Source organism: Natator depressus, chromosome 6 (genome assembly GCF_965152275.1).
Source record: "Natator depressus isolate rNatDep1 chromosome 6, rNatDep2.hap1, whole genome shotgun sequence".
NCBI lineage: Eukaryota > Metazoa > Chordata > Testudines > Cheloniidae > Natator > Natator depressus.
The window spans coordinates 42,471,834-42,492,287 of NC_134239.1; the positions used below are offsets into that span (position 1 = coordinate 42,471,834).

The 20,454-nt window shown below is 41.9% G+C and overlaps 1 protein-coding gene across 1 annotated transcript; it reads right to left on the bottom strand.

Annotated features, from left to right (window-relative positions):
• Positions 1-1,637: 1,637 nt before the first annotated feature.
• ARL14EP (ARF like GTPase 14 effector protein) lies at positions 1,638-16,048 on the bottom strand. Its single transcript, XM_074955156.1, has 4 exons — positions 15,917-16,048; positions 10,504-11,012; positions 6,264-6,394; positions 1,638-5,203 (listed from the first exon to the last, which is right to left on the bottom strand). The coding sequence occupies exons 2-4, from the start codon at positions 10,924-10,926 to the stop codon at positions 4,975-4,977; spliced, it is 783 nt and encodes a 260-aa protein (XP_074811257.1). The 5' UTR covers positions 10,927-11,012; positions 15,917-16,048; the 3' UTR covers positions 1,638-4,974.
• Positions 16,049-20,454: the final 4,406 nt, after the last annotated feature.

The following is a 20,454-nucleotide window of genomic DNA, read 5'->3' on the forward strand; positions in this document are numbered from 1 at the left end:
TGAGTTCAGCTCTACTAACACAGTATAGGCAGCAGGGAAGAGCTTATTTTACAGGTTGCTCAAGCAAGCAGGCAACTGTTACCTCATGTTATAGAGCTCATCTACTTCCAGGATACTGGACCACTGTGCATTCAAGGATATAGAATAATAAGTATAGTTACAAAACGAGCTTACAGAGCCTGGGTATCATATAGAGTTTCATTAAAGAAATATGCACTGCTTGTGAGCCTCCTGCATAAACTAGAAGAGGAGCAGACTGAAAATTTTTAAATGATCACTGATAAAGGTAAAAGATTATAAGATTCATACAACTGAGCCCGCCTGAAATTTTTTTCCCCACAATTAACTATTGCTAAGTGCTTCTGACATAACACAATCAGACTAAGTTTTTCCATTCTCCTTTGCAGAGATAGGAGACTGATGTTGCACGCCACCTTATTTACACTCTCACTGGTCTTCGCTCTTCCCACTACAAGCATGAAAGACTAAAGGAACAAGCAAGAATTCTCATTTTTATAATGCACTATGAGGAGAGGAGGTTGGTACAGAATTAGAGATGAAATTACTTATTAAATGTCTGATTGGAAGGTTCTGACTGATGAAGGAAAGCTATTGGGCAGATATGTTGTAAGGCAAAAATCGGGGAAGGATAGTTTCTTCCTCTCAGGAAGAAGAAATGTAAATTGTCATCTCAGCAGCATTATTCAGCTAACAGCAGACACCATTCATTTGGACTCCACAACCGTGGAGCAGGGCAGACCAAAGAGCAAGGCTGGCCCTTTCAGCATTTGCTTACCTGCCTTCTCACTCTGCACTTTGTAACATCACAATAGGAAGTCCCTGACAGCATTTCTTCTGTATGAATGTGCGCCTCATCTCCAATCCAAATAGGTTTACCCTTCAGTTCCAGCAGATCCCCCAAACGTCCAAGGGAAGGAAAGAAAAGAAAAGGAAAAAAAGGAAAGGAAGACAAACCCTAGTCCCGATAGAAGAATTAAAAGTGAACTTAAGCGCATCTCATGGAATCCCCAGTCCCAAGAGAACAGCATACATTGGGGATCACGGGGTCCTCACTTCTCTTCCAACTGGTCTGCACCTCTTCATGTTGTGACAAAATGGCAGGTTTTCAGAAATTAGACTCACTACCCACTGTGAATCTTTTGAGACCAGCAAATCAATGATTAAGGCTTGCATTTTAAATTATGATTATACTTTGAGCATTTAATTTAACCTTTATCCCATAAACAGTGCTGTAACCACACAAATATTTTCGGATTTCTGAAGCTGGAGAAATTCAAGAATGCCCCTTCATGATCAGACAGTATATAATCTTTAGACTTCAATAAGGATAGGAATGAAACTGAGTAGAGAAACAAAATCCCATGAGGCTACCTCCTAGAAGGTTACAGTGAAACCTGCACTAAGGACAGCCTTCAGTTAGGCACTCCTGACTAAAGCGACCACTCAAAGTACCCAGTGTTTCTAGTGAATTGTTCTAACACTAGCCATATTATTTTTAGTTGCATGGTAATTGAAGACAATTTTTAACCCTTCATTTAACGTTAAAAATTTATATAACATTACTATCGAAGCAGTAAGTGGAAAGACTAAGTACATTTGACAAGTTAAAAGTTGCTGTCATTTATATTTATTTGCATTTGATTAACAAAAATTACAAGACTTCTGATAAAGTTGAGAGTGTAAGGAGTAAGATTGTGCTTTAATGTTGTAATGCTCCAGAAAGTTTACCAGAACTTGAAAGGCCAAGAGATTTTTTTACATTACATTTCAGTGAATTATTTCATAGTTAGTATTGCATGAATCAAAAATCCAATGATAAAAGAAAAGAACGTCCAACATTATCTTAAAAGCAAGCAGATTAAAATGCAGCATGAGTCTCATTTGGAGTTTAATATTTCATGAGTACCAGCAGATGTCAGCATAACCCCATGAAGTTAGCAACAGTAATTTTACATCCAACCAACCAGAAATCTGAATCTTAGTTCTACAGCTGCAAACCTCCTGAGTTTCACATCATTTATTGGAAATGAAAATACCTATACTAAACCAGCGCTTCTCAAATGCGGCCACACCTCCTGGATTGTTTTGGGGGGGGGGGGGGGGAAGAGAGCAAAGCAGCAGCCCCTCCCTGGTGTTCCTGGATGCACCACCTTGGTGTTGGTTACTGGGGCCACAAGCAGGGTTGCCCTCTCTCCCTCCCCCGGAGACACCTGGAACACAATGCTGGAGAAGCAGGCAGCCAATGAGTTCCTCACCTTCCCAAGAGAAGTGGGGCTTAGGCTTTGGACTTCAGCCCTGAGGTTGCCGGGGGGAGGCTCCTGCCACGGGGATTCAGATTCCAGCCCTGGGCTCCCCGCTGTGCAGCTCTGGGCTACGTCCTCCAGCCACTGAGCTTCAGGCTGCAGCCCCCTGCTGCCTCCCTTGGCCCTCCTCTCCCACATCAAGGGTTTAATTTGTCCCCAGGCTTGCCGGGGCTGAGTATGTCTGCTGTGAAAAGTGATACTTGTATGTTTGTTAAGATCACTTTTCACAACATGCTTATTAGCTAGTAATAAATAAATTACAATGATTTGGACATGTATATGTGTATATTTATTTTTTCTAACAGTAATTAAGTATTTTAGGGAAAAGAGTTAGTGGCCACACTCTGAGGCTACCAAAAAATTTGTCCCAAGAACCCCTGTACTAAACAGCAAAATTACACTATCACAAAATTTTACCAAGAAAATCCTTCAAAAGGCAACAGTTACATGGCATCCTTGAGCAAAATTGATGCAAATCAGTCCAAAAATATGTAAGTTTGACAAAATAAGTCTGAAGCTACAGTAAGACTGTACAAGATTTTCCTATGTTTCTCTTATTCAAAAACAATGCTATGTTCAACTGTATAGCTGTTAGGTCTAACTTGTTAAGAATTTATTAGCATTTCTACTATAAAATTTCAATTTACAGGAGTTTTGTAAAACTCAGATGTGAAATGTTAATTCTGTCTAAAACTAGGTATACTAAATTTACTCTTTGGTTGAAATTATTTAAACTCAATTGGTTTGCACAGCAGTTTGGCTATTTTTAGTCTAAACAACAGAGGAAAGACATCTGGACTATTTTCAGCTGCATCTGTAAACCTTTACCAAAAAAAGCCATTAAAGTATGCAGTTCAGTCTACCATGGATTAGCCATGTTGAATTTTTGTTTACTACAGAATTAACTGTAAGTCTAAATGATTTAAATAATGCTATTTAGAACCCAAGTAGGACTTTATAGTAAAGCAGTACATCAAATTATGTCAATGCAGTGAAAATTCCAAAGAACATGAAAAAAATGTTTGTGTGTAAAACTAGATATTAAATCTGGCAGATGGTTACGGAAATATATCATGAAGTAGTTTCTTTATGCTATGATCCCCTACAGTAGCTGAAGAGAGAAGCAAAACAGTAAGAAGCAATTCTATCATAGGCTTGTGATAACAAATGTTATGGAAGCCACTACAATCCAGATGCCACACATGCATACGACCACAAACGTAAACTGTATGCCAGATTCAGCTTTTGCTCACCCAGTTCACTTTAGGAAGTAGGTTGCAAAGATGGCTTTGCTCTTGCCCACTGCTGATCCAGTTCCCCAGTGTAAGTGAGCAGCCTTCAGGTTGTTCTACATTTTGTCAGCTATCCATAGTTTCAAGGGGCAGCATCAGCAACTGGCCATACCTAGTAACCTGGCTGGGGAGAGGGAGTTAGGGGCTGTAAGAGCACTATATGATTCTAAGCTGCTCTGATTCATTTATCTAGGGAGAATCTGCAAGTGACTGTTTAAGCTGGATGCACAGAGTAGCTATAGCAGGGAAGATGATCTAGCCTTCTCAAATGCTATCAAAAATATTCTCAGCAAATGTGCTGTAATACTAAGGTATCTTCAAAAGAAAGGCATCCTTTGCCCACCCCAACGAACAAAACAAAGCAAACAGAAGACAAACCACATCTAGGTTACCTGGGAAAGATTTGTTTAAACAATGTGTTGCAGAGTCCTGCCTCCATAACTGTGCTCCTGTCATTAGGAATCAGATAGTTACTGAGTTTTATTTCAAAACCGAATAGACACAGTATATGCCAAGTTTCATTCAGGAAAGGGTTTTTTGTTTTAAACAAACATCCCAGTTATCAAGCTCCAAAGCAATGGGTTTGTAAAAGCAGTGCTGACAGTCTTTATACCTTTGGTGTTAAAGTCAGGATTTTCCCCATCCTGAAATATTAGTTCTTTTCCAATGGTGCAACTAGCAGAAACTATCAACTGCCATCTGTGAGAGAGCACCCCCTAAGTGGTAAATACTGTTAAAATAATTAGGACAGAGCTTATTTATATTTTTAAAAGTATATTTATAGCAAACCAGTGCAATGAACATGTTGATTTAGCCCCTATATTGTTAGATGTTTAACTGTGCTATAACAGTCCCAAAACTCATTTTAGAAAATACAGCATTTACTATTTGTTATACACCTGCTAATACTGGTCACGATTGCCATTGCTTACATTTTAAACTTAAAGAGACTACATTTATTTTTAAAAGATAGTAAAAACAAACATGAACACCAAGTCTTTAAGGGGAGAGGTGAGAAAGAAGAGATGCATGGAGAAAGAGCCTTCTCTACAGAGCAGGGCATATGCAGCAGCTAATCCCAAATTTCTTTTAACACTTAACCAGCCACTCAGTTTCAAACTCTTACTGAACAGTCAAGCAGTGCATTGTTCCAGCCTTTTTGCTGGTTTGCATGGATGAGTACAAGGTGGAATGAAGTGTGACAATACACAATTAGTATGAGTAACAACCTTTCTAAACCATATCAAACAATGAATTTGTAAGTCTGAACAGACTGTTCATGTGTGTTATGACAGGTTCCACTGATTTTCATTAGACCATCAAATTCTGTATTGGAATGCAACACAAATACTTATAAATTAACCCACATGCTTATTGCGAATAATTTCTCCTCCTTCTATCTCAATTTGTTCATATAACCACTTGCGATCACAGCGGCATTCAGCTCCACATTTGTTGGAACCACACTTGGGACAAGCATAGAAGCATCCCAAGCAATCTTCATCAAGACAGTCACAGAGGTCCATCCCACTATAAAGCAGAAGTCCCTGGCTATCATAGACTTTACTCTTTGCTGGGATTACTTGCCTGTATAATGAAAAACAGGTGTTACTTCCAGCATTCATAACAGAAGACCTTCCAGTTTACTTGATTACAAATAGTTAGCAATGGATGAAGAGAGAAATTAAACTATGTCAGCAATTTTCTTGTGCTGAAAGGTTTAACACTAAACCATTCTAAAAGTTACACATACTCCACTGCTTATTGTCAACCACGTACATTAAAATTTGACCTCTGAAAACTGGAGCCATATTTTTTGTAGCTCTTTTGAACAGAGGTTCTCAACAAGAAGGTTCTCAATCTCTTCCTTACCATCATTCCATATTAAGCCACTTGCAATTCACTTTCCGAATACACAGTAAAATAATCTTTTGCAACAGGTATAGCTGCATTTCAAGAGACTGTACACAACAATACATGAAGTACTTTTGACAGCTGAGGAAATATTCCTTTTACACTTTACTCAGAGCTTATGTCCTAGTTAATTCTAGTCAATCCAAAAAGTGTGGTTTTAAAAAAAAGAGAAAAGAAAAAAAGCCAAGTGTGCCTGTGGGAAAATCACATTCAAAAAAGTTGAAGTTGTGGGGTCTTGCCCAAGTTGATAGATGACCCTTTTCTAACTTGGCAGATTTTTATTTATTTTTATATATCCATTTTTTTATGCTTTAGCAGTGTGGCAAGAATTATATTGAATTTAATACAATGAAAGGCGATCAGTCGCATGAATATTTCCCTCTCATAAGGCCCGCATTATTTGGCTTAGTTTGTTTTGCCTACTGTCAGACTTTTACTTTGCATAATGATACATGGAATTAGTTGCTATGTCTGAATTCAGTCAATTGCCATGTTTTAACTAATATTTTATTCTATTATAATCTCAAAGCATGGTTTGACAAAAATATTTTATTGTAATATTCTATACATTGAAACAAAATTAATAGGCTATCTCAAAAATGAGATTGGGCTACATAATAAAGGCTTAGTTTTGTCATCACTCCTCCAAGCTTTAAAAAAAAAAAAAAAAGAAAAGAGAGACAATCCAAACATCCCAAATTTTAAATATGAATTAACATAGTAAACAGCCCACCTGTCAGAATTAACTGATGTGCTTTTTGTTTGTAGCCTTCTCTTTTCCCTTTTACTGCTTTCTGGAGCAAATTCAGTCTGTCGTCCTGGATTAGCAAACTGCAAGGACTTCAAAGCTTTAGCTGTTCGCCCCTGAACAAAGATAGAAATTTTCATTTTAAATATTAATACCAAACCAAATCCATAGGAGAGTTGACAATCAAGCTGGGATTTTGTGAAGCCTCAAGTAAACTGTTAAGCCCAAAGCTGAGGCCAAGTGCTGCATCTATCAGCAGAGGACAATCTGAATCTTAAAAGAAAACAATTACACAAAGTAACTGTCCCACCCTTAGTGATGCAAGTTATATGAATAAATAGTAATATAAGTCTTACTTTAATAATTGTAAGGGTTCTTATTTTCTGGTTCTCACTCTGACCTCTAACCCTTTCCTAATAAGGCTCTGATGTGTTGTTAAAATATAGTTTTGGGGAATGCTCTATAGCAGGAGTGGGCAAACTTTTTGGCCTGAGGGCCACATCGGGTTTCCAAAATTGTATGAAGGGTCAGTTAGGGGAGGCTGTGCCTCCCCAAACAGCCAGACATGGCCTGGACCCTGACCCGTACCCCCTCTGCTTCTTGCCCCCCAATGGCCCCCCCGGACTCCTACCCCATCCAACCCATCCCCCCTTGTTCCTTGACAGTTCCTGTCCCCGGGACTCCTGCCCCAGCCACCACCCCCTGCTCCCTGTCCCCTGATCGCCCCCGGGCCGCCCCATCCAACCCCTCCTCTCCTTCCTGACTGCCTCCCCCCCCACCCCCCTGGGACCCCTGCCCCATCCAACCCCTCCTCTCCTTCCTGACTGCCTCCCCGCCCCCCGCCGGGATCCCTGCCCCATCCAACCCCCCCTCTCCTTCCTGACTGCCCCCCCCCGCCGGGATCCCTGCCCCATCCAACCCCCCCTCTCCTTCCTGACTGCCCCCCCCCCGGACCCCTGCCCCATCCAACCCCCCCCCTCCTTCCTGACTGCCCCCCCCCGGGACTCCTGCCCCATCCAACCCCCCTCTCCTTCCTGACTGCCCCCCCCCCGGGACCCCTGCCCCATCCAACCCCCCTCTCCTTCCTGACTGCCCCCCCCCCGGGACCCCTGCCCCATCCAACCCCCCCTCTCCTTCCTAACTGCCCCCCCCGGGACCCCTGCCCCATACAACCCCCTCTCTCCTTCCTGACTGCCCCCCCCCCCGGGACCCCTGCCCCATCCAACCCACCCCCCTTCCTGACTGTCCCCCCCCAGGACCCCTGCCCCATCCAACCCACCCCCCTTCCCGACTGCCCCCCCCAGGACCCCTGCCCCATCCAACCCCCCCCTTCCTGACTGCCCCCCCCCCCCAGGACTCCTACCCCATCCAACCCATCCCCCCTTGTTCCTTGACAATTCCTGTCCCCGGGACTCCTGCCCCAACCACCACCCCCTGCTCCCTGTCCCCTGACCGCCCCCGGGCCCCCCCATCCAACCCCTCCTCTCATTCCTGACAGCCTCCCCTCCCCCCCCCGGGACCCCTGCCCCATCCAACCCCCCTCTCCTTCCTGACTGCCCCCCCGGCACCCCTGCCCCATCCAACCCCCCCTCTCCTTCCTGACTGCCCCCCCCGGGACCCCTGCCTCATCCAACCCCCTCTCTCCTTCCTGACTGCCCCCCCCAGGACCCCTGCCCCATCCAACCCCCCCTTCCTGACTGCCCCCCCCAGGACCTCTGCCCCATCCAACCCCCCCTTCCTGACTGCCCCTCCCGGGACCCCTGCCCCACCCAACCCCCCCCCTGACTGCCCCCCCCGGGACCCCTGCCCCATCCAAACACCCCTTCTCCCTGTCCCATGACCTCCCCTGGGACCCCTGCCCCCATTCATCACCCTGTTCCCTCCCCTCTGACCGCTCCGCCCCCATCCACACCCCTGCCCCCTGACCACCACCCTGAACTCCCCTGCCCCACTAACAAACCCCCCAGCTCCCTGCCCCCTTACCACGTTGCCTGCAGCACCGGTGGCTGGTGCCGCTACAGCCGCGCTGCCCAGAGCACCGGGTCAGGCCACGGCTCTGCAGCTGTGCTGCCCAGTCACCCAGAGCATTGCGCTGGCGGCATGGCTGCGGGGGAGGAGGAACAGCAGGGGAGGGGCCAGGGGCTAGCCTCCCGGCCAGGAGCTCAGGGACCAAGCAGGAGGGTCGTGCGGGCCGGATGTGACCCGTGGGCCATAGTTTGCCCACCTATGCTCTATAGCTACATGGGCAGCTGCTTCTAAATTTCAAAGGCTATCTTCTCTTAGAAGCATAACCTACAATCCTTCTAAAGCGGTCAATCTTCTCTCCCATAGCACCAAACTTAGTTTCTTTTAAATCGAGCTAACATTTAACATGATGAAAATGGTAAATTAATATATTGGTGTTATTCCCATTAAGTCCTTTGTTTTCTATTTCTTCTCTTATAACCTCTGAATACATAAGAGAAAAAAAATTTCCAACTCCATTTCCTCACTTCACTGGATCAAGAAGCAATTCTCTCCAAAAGAGTTAATATGTACAGGAAAATGGCTTGTAATTTTAAATGTGTTAAATAGTTACATCAGATGATTAACAGAATTTAAAAAACTTTCCCATGATGCCACTAAAGTTTTGATGAGAATTTTTATAATGAAAAGAGATTGGACGTGTTCTGGATAGTGCCTCAGATATTGACAAGTCAAAATGCAGAGATTCCTAAACCAATTATATTGGACATTTGAGGATATACAGTAAAACTAATAAAAATAAACTTCGTGCCATATTTCTGAAATAACGTATGTACACAAAGGGAGGATTCATCCCTTCTAAAAATGAGTTTGTCTTGTTTACCTTCTAGATAAGTAACACAATAAGTCATTTTGTCAAGTTTGGCTGTACAAATGTGCCAAATTTAGTACAGTAACCTTGTAGGACTGAGACCACAACATCATGGACTCAGTCCACCATAAACAATTCCAGTAAATTTTTTGTGGTAAGAATTATTTCTGTGCAGTATGCAATACTTCAGAAAAAGTCTGCAATTAATATGTCATTCAGATTTTGTTTGATTAATCATGGGTTCTCAAACTGTGGGTCGAGACCCCAAAGTAGGCCGCACCCCCATTTGAATGGGGTCTCCAAGGCTGGTGTTGGCCCTGGGCCCCAGGAAGTCTAAAGCCCAAGCCCCACTACCCAGGGTTACGGTTACACGCCCCCTGCCCAGAGCAGAAGCTCTTGGGCTTCAGCTTTGGCCCTGGCCCTGGCCCTGCCCGCGGTGGCAGAGCTCGGTCTTCGGTCCCCCATCCTGGGCTTGTGTAGTAATTTTTGTTGTCAGAAGGGGGGTCACGGTGCAATGAATTTTGAGAACTGCTGGATTAGACAATACTTTATCATGACAAAAAAGCCAGCATTTTTCAGTTTGTAAATTTTCTTTGTAATTTAGCAGCACTAAGACTTGGGCTATGTCTACATTATGCAGCTCTAAGTGACATGGCTGGGCTGCTACAGCCGGGCCGCTAAAAGGCACGCAATGTAGCCGCTGTCTTTCGGCTCTCCTCCCAACAAAGTGCTGTTCACACTGGCACTTGTCGTCGACAAAACTTTTTTCTTGCGGGAGGGTGTTTTTTTAACATCTCTGAATGACAAAAGTTTTGTCTTTCACTTGCCGGTGTACACATAGCCTTAGACTAGGACTTACACATGTTCTAAATATCTACTGTAGACAGGCAGTGTACATTTTAACACATGCTGAGCTAGCTGCGTTAAAACCCAGGGAAAAGTGTGGTCTTAAACAGGATCAGTTAGTACATCAAAAGTACATCCAGCCTTGTCTACATTAGATTTTAGTAACGTATTAGAATGTGTTAGCTAATAGCCCAAGAAAAGACCTTTACACACATCTACAGGGGAGCAGAAAACCCTCTTTCTTTTTTCTAAAATGTCAGGACACATACTATTTAATGACAGTACTATAAGAAAGTAGATTTTTTTAAAAAAGTTAGTATAAAAACAAAAGATTGATGGTCTCCCTTTAAAGCACATACCCATTAAATTGGTGAATTTTTCAAAAGAAGGTTTATAAATATTATCTCTCGTACATTAAAAAAATTAACACTTTCACATTTTAAGGAAACAAGTTATGAGCTTTCTTTATGTAGGACTCAAATCAAGCCCCACCCCATTAACTTGTAGAGTTTAGAGGGGTGAAAAATCGACCCATATACATACGTCTGAATCAAGTTTCCTTCTTTGGCGATCTTCAGGGTCAACATCCACACTTCCATTGATTATCTGTGTACACTTTGGACAAAGCTTCCAACCAGGTACAAACTGTCTTCCAAACTTGGCACTTAGAAAAGCTGCATCATCTAAGTCGATTGCGCGTAAGTTTTTCTTTGATACTTTCCTGTGTATGTTAAATGGGTCACAACATGATTTTTGCAGATCTTCAAATCTGTCAATGTAAATTTTTGCATGATGGAAGCAGATTGTATTGTTCTCAGAAAGAGTCACTCCAGTCCTAAGCTGAAGTAGTAGCAGATCGGATGAAGATAGATCTTGCTTAGTCTTGAAGCCAGCATGACGGGTATAGTATATCTTATGACATTCATTAGCAGTTTGGAGCTGAATTCCAACTGAACATGGATCCATCTTACTTGATCAGTATAATCTATTTCACTGTTACTTTGCCTAGAATCAATTCTTTGCAGTCTTTAGTAGTTTCTATGAGGATCACCCTGGAGAAAGCATTAAAATCAATCAGATTTGTGCTGCAAACCTTTATCTGTGAGCTTGAGAGATTAGGTTCAAGTGTTAAAAAACCCTAAAATTAAGTTTTAAGAAATATTAGTGTACTATTTCCTTTTATTATAGTTGATAAGGCTCAGATATATTGGATTTTATTCAGAAATTAAGCTATAGTATATATTTATATTTCTTTTTGGGGGGGGGAGGCTTGTATTCAAATCTATGGTAAATGTTGACCTACTTTAAATATCTAAACTCATCTATGGAAAAGTACAAATTCCAAGTGTACTATCTTAGATACACTGTCGTTTGGTATGATACACACATCGAAGCTAGTTGCAAGCCCAACATTAGCCCTTAAAAGTGTAGAAGAGTCTGATAAAAGCTTTGTGAGATTTTCTAGTGCAACACAATGGTGAAAGTTGCGTGTGCTTGAAGCCAAAAGGTTAAGAAGCATTCATATTGAGTTAATTTGCTTTTCAAAATGCCAAGCCCACCCACAAGTAATCTTGAACTAAGAACATAAACTTAACTTGAAGTTATAAATTCAACCACATGATTTTTTTGTATAAAGAATTAGGCAAATATATAAATTGGGAAACATTAACAAGAATAAAGTGTACACATTTTGCTAAATATGGAGACAGTACTATCCATCTTTTATTTATAGATATATATCAAAAGCCAGCTGTACACTGGAAAAAGGTATTTTAGAACTACTTGAGTTATCGCTTCCAACAAAATAAAAGCAAGATACTCAGCACACAAAATGTAATATTCTAGCAACAATAAAAACTAATATTTAATGAAGAAGTGTTCCAGACCTAACCAATATACAGAAGCTGCTAGCGTCATTTTTAAGTGTCTAAAGCTTAGAAAGGTTTCTTGACACAGGACAATGACTAGATAATATATCTTTTAAAAACAGAGACCATGAAAATCAATTGCATGCAGCATTTTTGCAGCAGAAATCCCCTTGATTGTAATGCTTCAGAGTTTTCCTAAACCTAACATCAATGTTACCTATATGTTCAAAATGTATATTAAAAATTTAATTACAGTTAAAATATAAATATGAATAAATGAGGAACACATCAGAATGTTACCATTTATTCACTGCAGACACAGTTCACAGGTGTCTTGCATGAGATAGTTGTTTCTAAAAGTAAAAATCCAAAACCAAATGATTTTCTAGGGCACTATTTTCAGTGAGCATCGAACCAGTTTCCAGTGCACAATTCTATAGTAGTTTGAAGACAGAAGTAATAACATACTACAGAATAACAGTTTTTACTATATTCATTTTTCCTGAACGTTTTTGTGCCTTGGTTTGTGTATTATTGCAGGCTTTGCAATTAAGAAGTGCTCTGTTAATTTTCTGAGTTTTTAAAAAAAATTCATGAGACATACCAGGACCCGCAGCAACAGCATTCGATGCTATGGCAACAGTAAAAAAAAACAAACAAAAAAAAAACTTGACACTACTCAAGTGGTTGAGAAATATATGCGGTTTTCATTTTAAGAGCAGCAAGTTTGTTTTTGTTGGCTATATTTGAAATGCATTGGCTATTTGCCTAACTGATTTCAGGCTGCAGCCCTCAATCCTGTATTTTAAGGAATGTATTTACAGTCAAACATAGATTATCTAAACTCTGTTTAACCAAAATTCTTGGTTATCTGAAAAGTCAAGTTAACTCTGTGAGAACTGATTGACGTTCTGGCCCTGAAGAGCTCCTAAGGTCTGCATGACTGAAATTCATGCAATTACCCTGGGTTTCTACAATTACCTAACATTTGGAAACCAATGGGGACTTATGAGCTTTGAAAAAATTTATTCCAAATTCTTATGCAGGTCACTTTCATAGAATTTATAAGCTCTTATAGTATAACCTGTATGTTCATTTGAAAACGTTCATATAGCTGGAGTAGAGGCATGACATCAGAGACTCCCATTTCTCTACATCAGCGTTTCCCAAACTGTGTTCCATGGAACACGGGTGTTCCACACGATGTGAATAGGTGTTCCGTGAAAGAATCTAGCATTTAATTTTGACTCTTGCACTTGATTTTTGTACCACTTTGTACGCGCTATCCAGTTAGAAATTGTTAGTTCAAGTTATTATAAATTTGTATTTTTGCTTTGTTTTATAAAATAAAATATATTTGAGCATAAATAACGCAACTTTTTATTTGAAAACCAAACGACTACAAAATAATATTATAAGTGTTCCGTAATAGGCTAAAAAGTGTTCCGTGGCCAAAAAGGTTTGGAAAACGCTGCTCTACATATTAGCTTACACTTGTCTTTAGCGTTAGTGGCATAGGAAGATTATCTGTATTTTTTCATTATTGTTTCATTCATTGTCAAACCAAAATTCAGCCAATTAAAATTAGATCCAGGACCCCGTCAATTTTTGTGGCTTTACCGCAACAACTTCCTAATTATTTTTATTTAACATATTTTTCTCCCCTCCCTTGCTTTTTAGGAGAGCCACAGAAACCAGCCAAAATGACTGACTACATTAGGCAAAAGAACAAAACTGGCTATAAATGAAGAACTATCAAGTGAACAAAGTACACAAACTACACAATACTTCCCCCTCCAATTTTTTTGAATGATAAGAATTTTAGCGTTTACTTTGAGGAATAGAAAGTGATTTCTTCCCCAGACAGAACTGATCTTTGACAGTGTGCCTTTAAAGCTGTAAGTCTTATGGCTGGCATATAAACTGTTGACTTTGTTTTCAGAACTCATCAGCTGAGAATATAACAACTCAGATACTTGTCAGGGTTTACTTTAGTACATGCTGCACTGGTCATTTTCTTATGTTAAGATTTCCAATCTTTTTTGAGCTTTAAGCTTATCACTTTTAAGGATACTTGTCTAGCAGTTCTTTTGGATATTTTTATCTTACACTTTACGGATTACATTTTAGAGTGAATCAGAATAGACAACCATAAAATCAAATATTTATATAAAATATAAAACATTTACTTCTGTGGCCTTTACCAAAAATGTGTTTTGGGTTAAATGTAATAGACAATGAATAATTCTGGCAGTGGTGTAAGTTGCATACTGGTAGTCTAGGTTTCACTATGTGCTGGACAAAAAAAAAGCTTTTGTTTGTTTGATCCTTCACTATGTGTGTATTTCTGAATGATTCCGGCCCCTGCTACATTAAAAATAGCACATATTACATAGCCAATATATAATTAAACAGGTTCCCAATTTTGCAGATGCATTCAAAAGTTGAATACTTGGAAGCTGAATTTGAAATAATAAAGTAGATTACTAAAAGTATTTTCTATTCACCTGCATCTATTTTCCTTAAAATGAAACTTCCATCCAGTTTTCTGATTGCTATTCTTGGCAGGCACCCACAATAATGGAGGATTGCACTACCTGAAGCTCCAACTGTACTCTGCTTTGAGAAAGCACCTTTTAAATGGGACACAACTGTGCATTCAACAATAATACAAAGTTTATAGGACAATAAGTTTAGTTCTCGTTCCTTTGATTTATATGTGAATCGCTGGCACACACATAGAAACTGATGGATTTCCAAATTGGAAAAAGGAAGAAGTATATACAGTTCTTTTTAATTTAGAATAGCTCTCAATGCAAAATGGAACAGAACAAAATTTCACACAATAATAGAAGAGATTTTTTTATTTTATTTTTTAGTAAAGCTTGTATTCACCAGGCTTTCCTAATTGGCACTTACTGCTTGAACAGTGCAAACTGAAACAGCTCAAAGTGATGTGTGACGCAGATGCTCAAGGCACAATGAAGCACTTGTGTAAGCTAAGCCAAGAACACTTGAAGGAGTAGTGCAGTGGGAAAGCAGGGAACAAGTGCTGAAAACTGAAGTAAAGGTGGCAAGAAATGAAATAAAACTAGACTGATAGCAGTGTGTTATGAGGAGAAAACGGGAGAACAGCCAGAAGCTGCAACTTCAGGTCTCTCCATTCCCAAATAGACAGAGACCAGGCATATTAAATTGCAGCTTTTTATTTATAGTAGAAGAGCATGCTGCTCCTATATATCCAAACAGTGGTACTGGTTAGAGCCAGCTTTTTTGGATGTCTGAAGTTTTATGTGCATTATTGCTGAGACAGCATCAGCCACTACTTTTGGCAAATGCTACTTAAATGAAAGCTCAAGCCTATCTATCTAAACTATCACAGTATTGTACTACTGGGGGGAAGGATAGCTCAGCAGTTTGAGCACTGCCCTGCTAAACCCAGGATTGTGAGTTCAATCCTTGTGGGGGCCCTTTAGGGATCTGGGCACAAATTGGGGACTGGTTCTGCTTTGAGCTGGGGGTTGGACTAGATGACCTCCTGAGGTCCCTTCCAACCCTGATATTCTAAGTAGGCTTTATATTGCTTTTGACCCTTATTTAATCACTTGGGTGCAGGGTTAGGGAAAAATCAGTGTTTTTAGAGTAAATTGTATACAGAGACAAAACGTGGAGCAAAGCAAGGTTTATTAGAGACAAACTCACAGAAGCACTGCTGATGACAAAGAGGTACATTGTAGGCAATTCCATAATACAAGACCAAGAGACCAAAGTTAATAGCAAGTTCATTCAAAAGAAGGGGAAATGCCCCTGCGCGCAGCCTGCTGCAGAACGGAGCGGGGCAGACACCGAGACCTGGTCTACCCTCAAAACTCACATCGCCCCAGCTACGGAGGAGCTCAGGGCAATGAAGAAATCTTCCCCCTCCCCGAGCGCAGCCACGCCGGCCTAGCCCGGGTGTAGACACAGCTCGAGGCAGCCGCACTGGACCCTCCCTCGCCTCCGACTCCCCGCTCCTGCGAGCCCGCCGCAAGGCCCTCCCGCTTCAGAGCCTCCCTCCACCAAACCCTGCCTCCCCCGCCGCCCCGTACCTTGCCGTAGGTTTTCTTCCGCCCTTGTGCCGCCACCCCAGAACCCGACTCCCGAGTGCCCCCCACCAGCGCCGCGGTACTCGTGGCCGCCATTAAACCTCGCCGCGCGCCACAGAGCACCGAGGCCGCCGGGAAGGCTAGAGAGTCGCTGCCTTTCAGTCCGCGACACACACAGCGACCAGAGAGAGGCGGGGGGGGGGCGAGGCCCCCGTGACCAAGCTGCCGCGCGAGCGAGGCTGCGCATGCGCATTGCTTGCGGGCCGGGCGCGCGGGCATGCAGGGGGCGGGCGCGGGCTGCGGCCTGGGGCTCTCCGCCGGGGAGGCGGAGGCGAGTCCCGCCCTGTCCGCCCAACCCAGCGCGAGGGGTCGGGCTGGAGGGACCGTTCAGGGGCTCGTGGCTGCGCGGCGCGGGGCTGCTGCTGGCCCCAGTTCCCAGGCGGAGGCCGGGGCTGCATTGGCAATTCCGCAGCAGAGCAGAACCGGCGGCTTGGAGAAGTTCGGCGAACAGCTGCGGCGCTCGTCTGCCCTCCCTCGGTCTTGTGCCGGCCCTGCCCCAGAGCTGTGCCAGGCCTGCCCTGAGGGCGTCGGGACTTGCCCAGGCTGGTGCAGGAAGCGTGTGGCAGACCAGGGCGTTCAAGCCTGGCGGGCATCCCGAAGCTTTCCCCGGGCATCCCGTGCAGCAGCGTGGACCTACAGCCCGCCTGAAACACTAGTGCCCAGCCCAGAGCTGGGAACTGAGCCCCTCTTCTTACTTCTCTAGCAGTGTGACGTGAGAACAATAGATGTAGAGGTAGCAAATGATAAGGAAAAAGAAAAGGAGGACTTGTGGTACCTTAGAGACTAACCAATTTATTTGAGCATAAGCTTTCGTGAGCTACGGTTCACTTCATCGGATGATAAGGGTGAGGCTCAGAAACCCCAGGGCAGCATCCACCCCACTGACCAATACTCTGTTGAAAGAGCTGGTTGAAAGTTGATATTTCTGTTTTACAGGAAATCCACCCTTCTGAAAAAATTTTGATTCCAAATCTGAAGAGTCCAAAATTTATATAAAATTTTCCCCAGGCTGCATATAAAAATGAATAAAATATAAAAAATAAACTTGTGGAGAGTCATTTTGAAATGAAACAAAACATTCCATTCCAGTAAGGTCACTCCACAGTGTTTCAAAATGGAGCAATCCCCTAGGACAAAATCATGACCTTATGACACTGTGATGTTTTGTTGTTACCTTACCCACCTTGTCTCGCTGTTTGTTTCCACACCAAGGTGTAAGTACATTGTCTGTTTCCCAGACTGTTTTAGTCTTATCAAAAGGCTTCATTCAGATTCCCCCTCTCCTCCAATAGCAACACTGAATCACATTCCCAGTTCCCACAGATTTTTTTCAGTGGAAAAATGCTCTATTGGAAAGTTTTTGACCCACTCTATCATGAAGCCATGCAAGTTTCGCTGGTTTCATATTTACCATTTTGCACAGTTCTAGTTGTCAGCTTTTCCTTTTTCCCCTTCAGTCATTTTGAATGTAGGGTGGTTGGCTCATGGGCACAATTACAGCCATGACACATTTTGGGGAATCAATGCAATATGTTCATACACTGTCATGAAATAAACATTACAACATTGGAATGCCATAACTTTGTCCTATGGGAATAGGAAGTTGCAGTAGAGACCATTAGAATCTTTTAAGTAGTTGTTGCTCTTTTGTTGGTGGCTGTTGATTTCATTTGGCAAGGTCCGAAAATCTTTCAAGATAGATTTAGAGTCAAACTCAGCTTTTATTTCTGCATGGTTAAGTCCTGAATGATGTGACAAGTTAAACAGCTGAGGAGCTGACACCAGCCTGTTTGTTTAAATTATAATCAGATGGCAGTACTGGGATTGGTCAAAGTATGGGTCTTCCTGTGAAATTTTAAACTCCACCTTCAGGTTTGTAGCGGTAGATTGTATCCAAAAGAAATTTTAAAAAAGGATTAAACATGCCTTTTTATTCAGGAAGCTTATAGTAATTGCTCTCCAGTTTAAGCCAGTTAAGCTCTTGCATCAACAAATGAGGCTAATTTGAAGAGGGTTTATTCCTATTATGGTTAAAACTGTATGCCTATCTATGCCATGTCAAATAAAGATAGGATTAGGTATCCCATACTGGCCAATCAGTGGGAACAAACCACATGGGAGACACAAAAGCAAAATACTGCCATCCTTACTTGTGACTAGCTTAGGCAAAATGATTAACTCTATAATACAAAACGTAAAATAACCTGGCCAATCGTTAATTCTTTAGGCAGGTTTATACTGCATTTTACTCCCATTCATTTCAGTGGAAGTTTTGCCTGAATAATTACCAAATACAAATTATAAAAAGACTTCAGGATTTGTCCCGTTGCCTTCTATGGGAGTTTTGCACATGTAAATCTTAAGTAAAGTATCTGGCCCCAAAACAGAGCAGAGACCCACTTAAGTACATAGGTGTCATGCTGTCTGGAGTGCCAACCTCAGGGCAGACTGTAAGAAAACAGGGCAGACACTGCAAACTGGTGGTGTGTTCTATAATTAGATTGCTCTAAGCCAGTGACAAATGTGAACTCCTGGATCATTATACCAGTCTTACCATGGAGTCATAGACAATCCCCTTTAGACTCTCCAGTCTATCTTGCCAAACTGGACTTTGTGATAAAATGGTATTTACACCAAAAATAACATCACATCAGGTTCCCCCCAGTCCCAAGAGACCAGTCATTTACCCCAGATCAATTGGTACTCTAGATCTTACACCAAAGACAATGCTGGTAGCCAAGTCTATAGTAAACTAACTAAAAGTTCTGTTAGCTAAGAAAGGGAAATGACAGTTTTTGAGAGGTTAAAGCAGGTAAAATATATGCACAGGTAGGTCACAGTTTGTAATTCCAAATGGTGGCAGTGATATAATAAACTACCAGTTCCCAAATGTCTTTTCAGGGTACTCAGATTGTCTCTGGGGATTTCTGCTTTGCGTCTGCTATGCTTCCCTGTAAGTGTCCAAACAGTCCAGAGATGCAGGATCTTTCCTTGAATCCATATTTGGAGCTTCTTACAGAAAATAAGATGACAGTGTCACTACCCACGTAGGCTTTTCCTTTGATGATGGAAAGTAACGAATGCACGTTGAGTCTTTGACCTTTGATCATCACACACAATGACCACTTGCTTTGAAATTAGCACTTTTTTCTTAAAGTTCTTCATTTGCATTCCACAAGGCTTCTTTCTTGTTTGATGAGTTATTTAGTTACAGGGGTATGCACAATATAAATGTTTACTACAACATTATAACGGGATACAGATAAGTGAAATCAATGCAAGTGACATCCCACTAGTTTTCATGAAGTTTAAACACCAAATACACTCTCATATATTTAACAATCACTTTGATCTTTCCTAATAAACAAGTGAATTGGCCTCTAGTCAATTTGTTCCAGTTCTTAATTTCCCTGACAGGTAGGAAGTTTTTCTTAATATCCAACCTAAACCTATCTTGCCCATTGCTTCTTGTCCTATTCTCAGAGAAGAACAAGAACAATTTTTTGCCCTCTTCCTTGTAATAACCTTTTATGTACCTGAAAACTGTTATGTCCCCCTTCAGTCTTCTCTTCCCCAGACTAAACAAATCCAGTTTTTCAATCTTCTCTCATAGGTCATGTTTTCTAGACGTTTAATCATTCTTGTTGCTCTCCTTGGGACTTTCTCCAATTTGTTCATATCTTTCCTGAAATGTGATGCCCAGAACTGGACACAATACTCCAGCTGAGGTCTTATCAACACAGCACTGATTATAATTATATGTGGCATGTGCCCTTGTTCTGTAATGACCTATTACCCTTAACCTGCTTTGCTATCATGCTGCACAGCACTATGCATTTTATAAAATCATAGTCCTAAGAAATGGAAGAGACTTATACGATTATTTCCCTTTATTTCCCTGACAATTCAGAATTATTCCCCACAGTACACAAGAAGCCAATAACAGCATGAACAAAGTAAGACATCTATGTGATTGCAGAGCCTCCCAGTCCCATTTTGCCCAGCATTTAGTAGCTGAATATCTGCTATTTTCAGCAGATTCTAAGCTGATGACAATAAAAAGGTAAATTTTAGTCAGAGCAAATACAGCAAGCCATAGTGTGAACCTAAAAAGTCATTTTAGTGACCCAATCGAACTAATTTTGGTAACAGGGTAGTGAATAACATCATGCCTATGACCTCAGGCAAAACACAGCTGGTGGACAATATGGTAACAGATGACACCTCATTCACATTCTACATATATTAACAATGCCATCACTTTCATCAGCAATCATGGTATGAGGACTCAATGTGGACATGAGTTAGAAGAGTATGAAAGAGATTGTGATGGAAGCCTGTCTTGGTTCCTTGTATCATTAGGGACAAGCCAACAATGGGAGCAGAACCAGCTAGATAAAACAGTGCTATAAACAGCTTTCATGCATGGTTCTGGCAGAAGCATACCTGACAGCCTGTAGCTGGAGCAGATTACTGCAGCA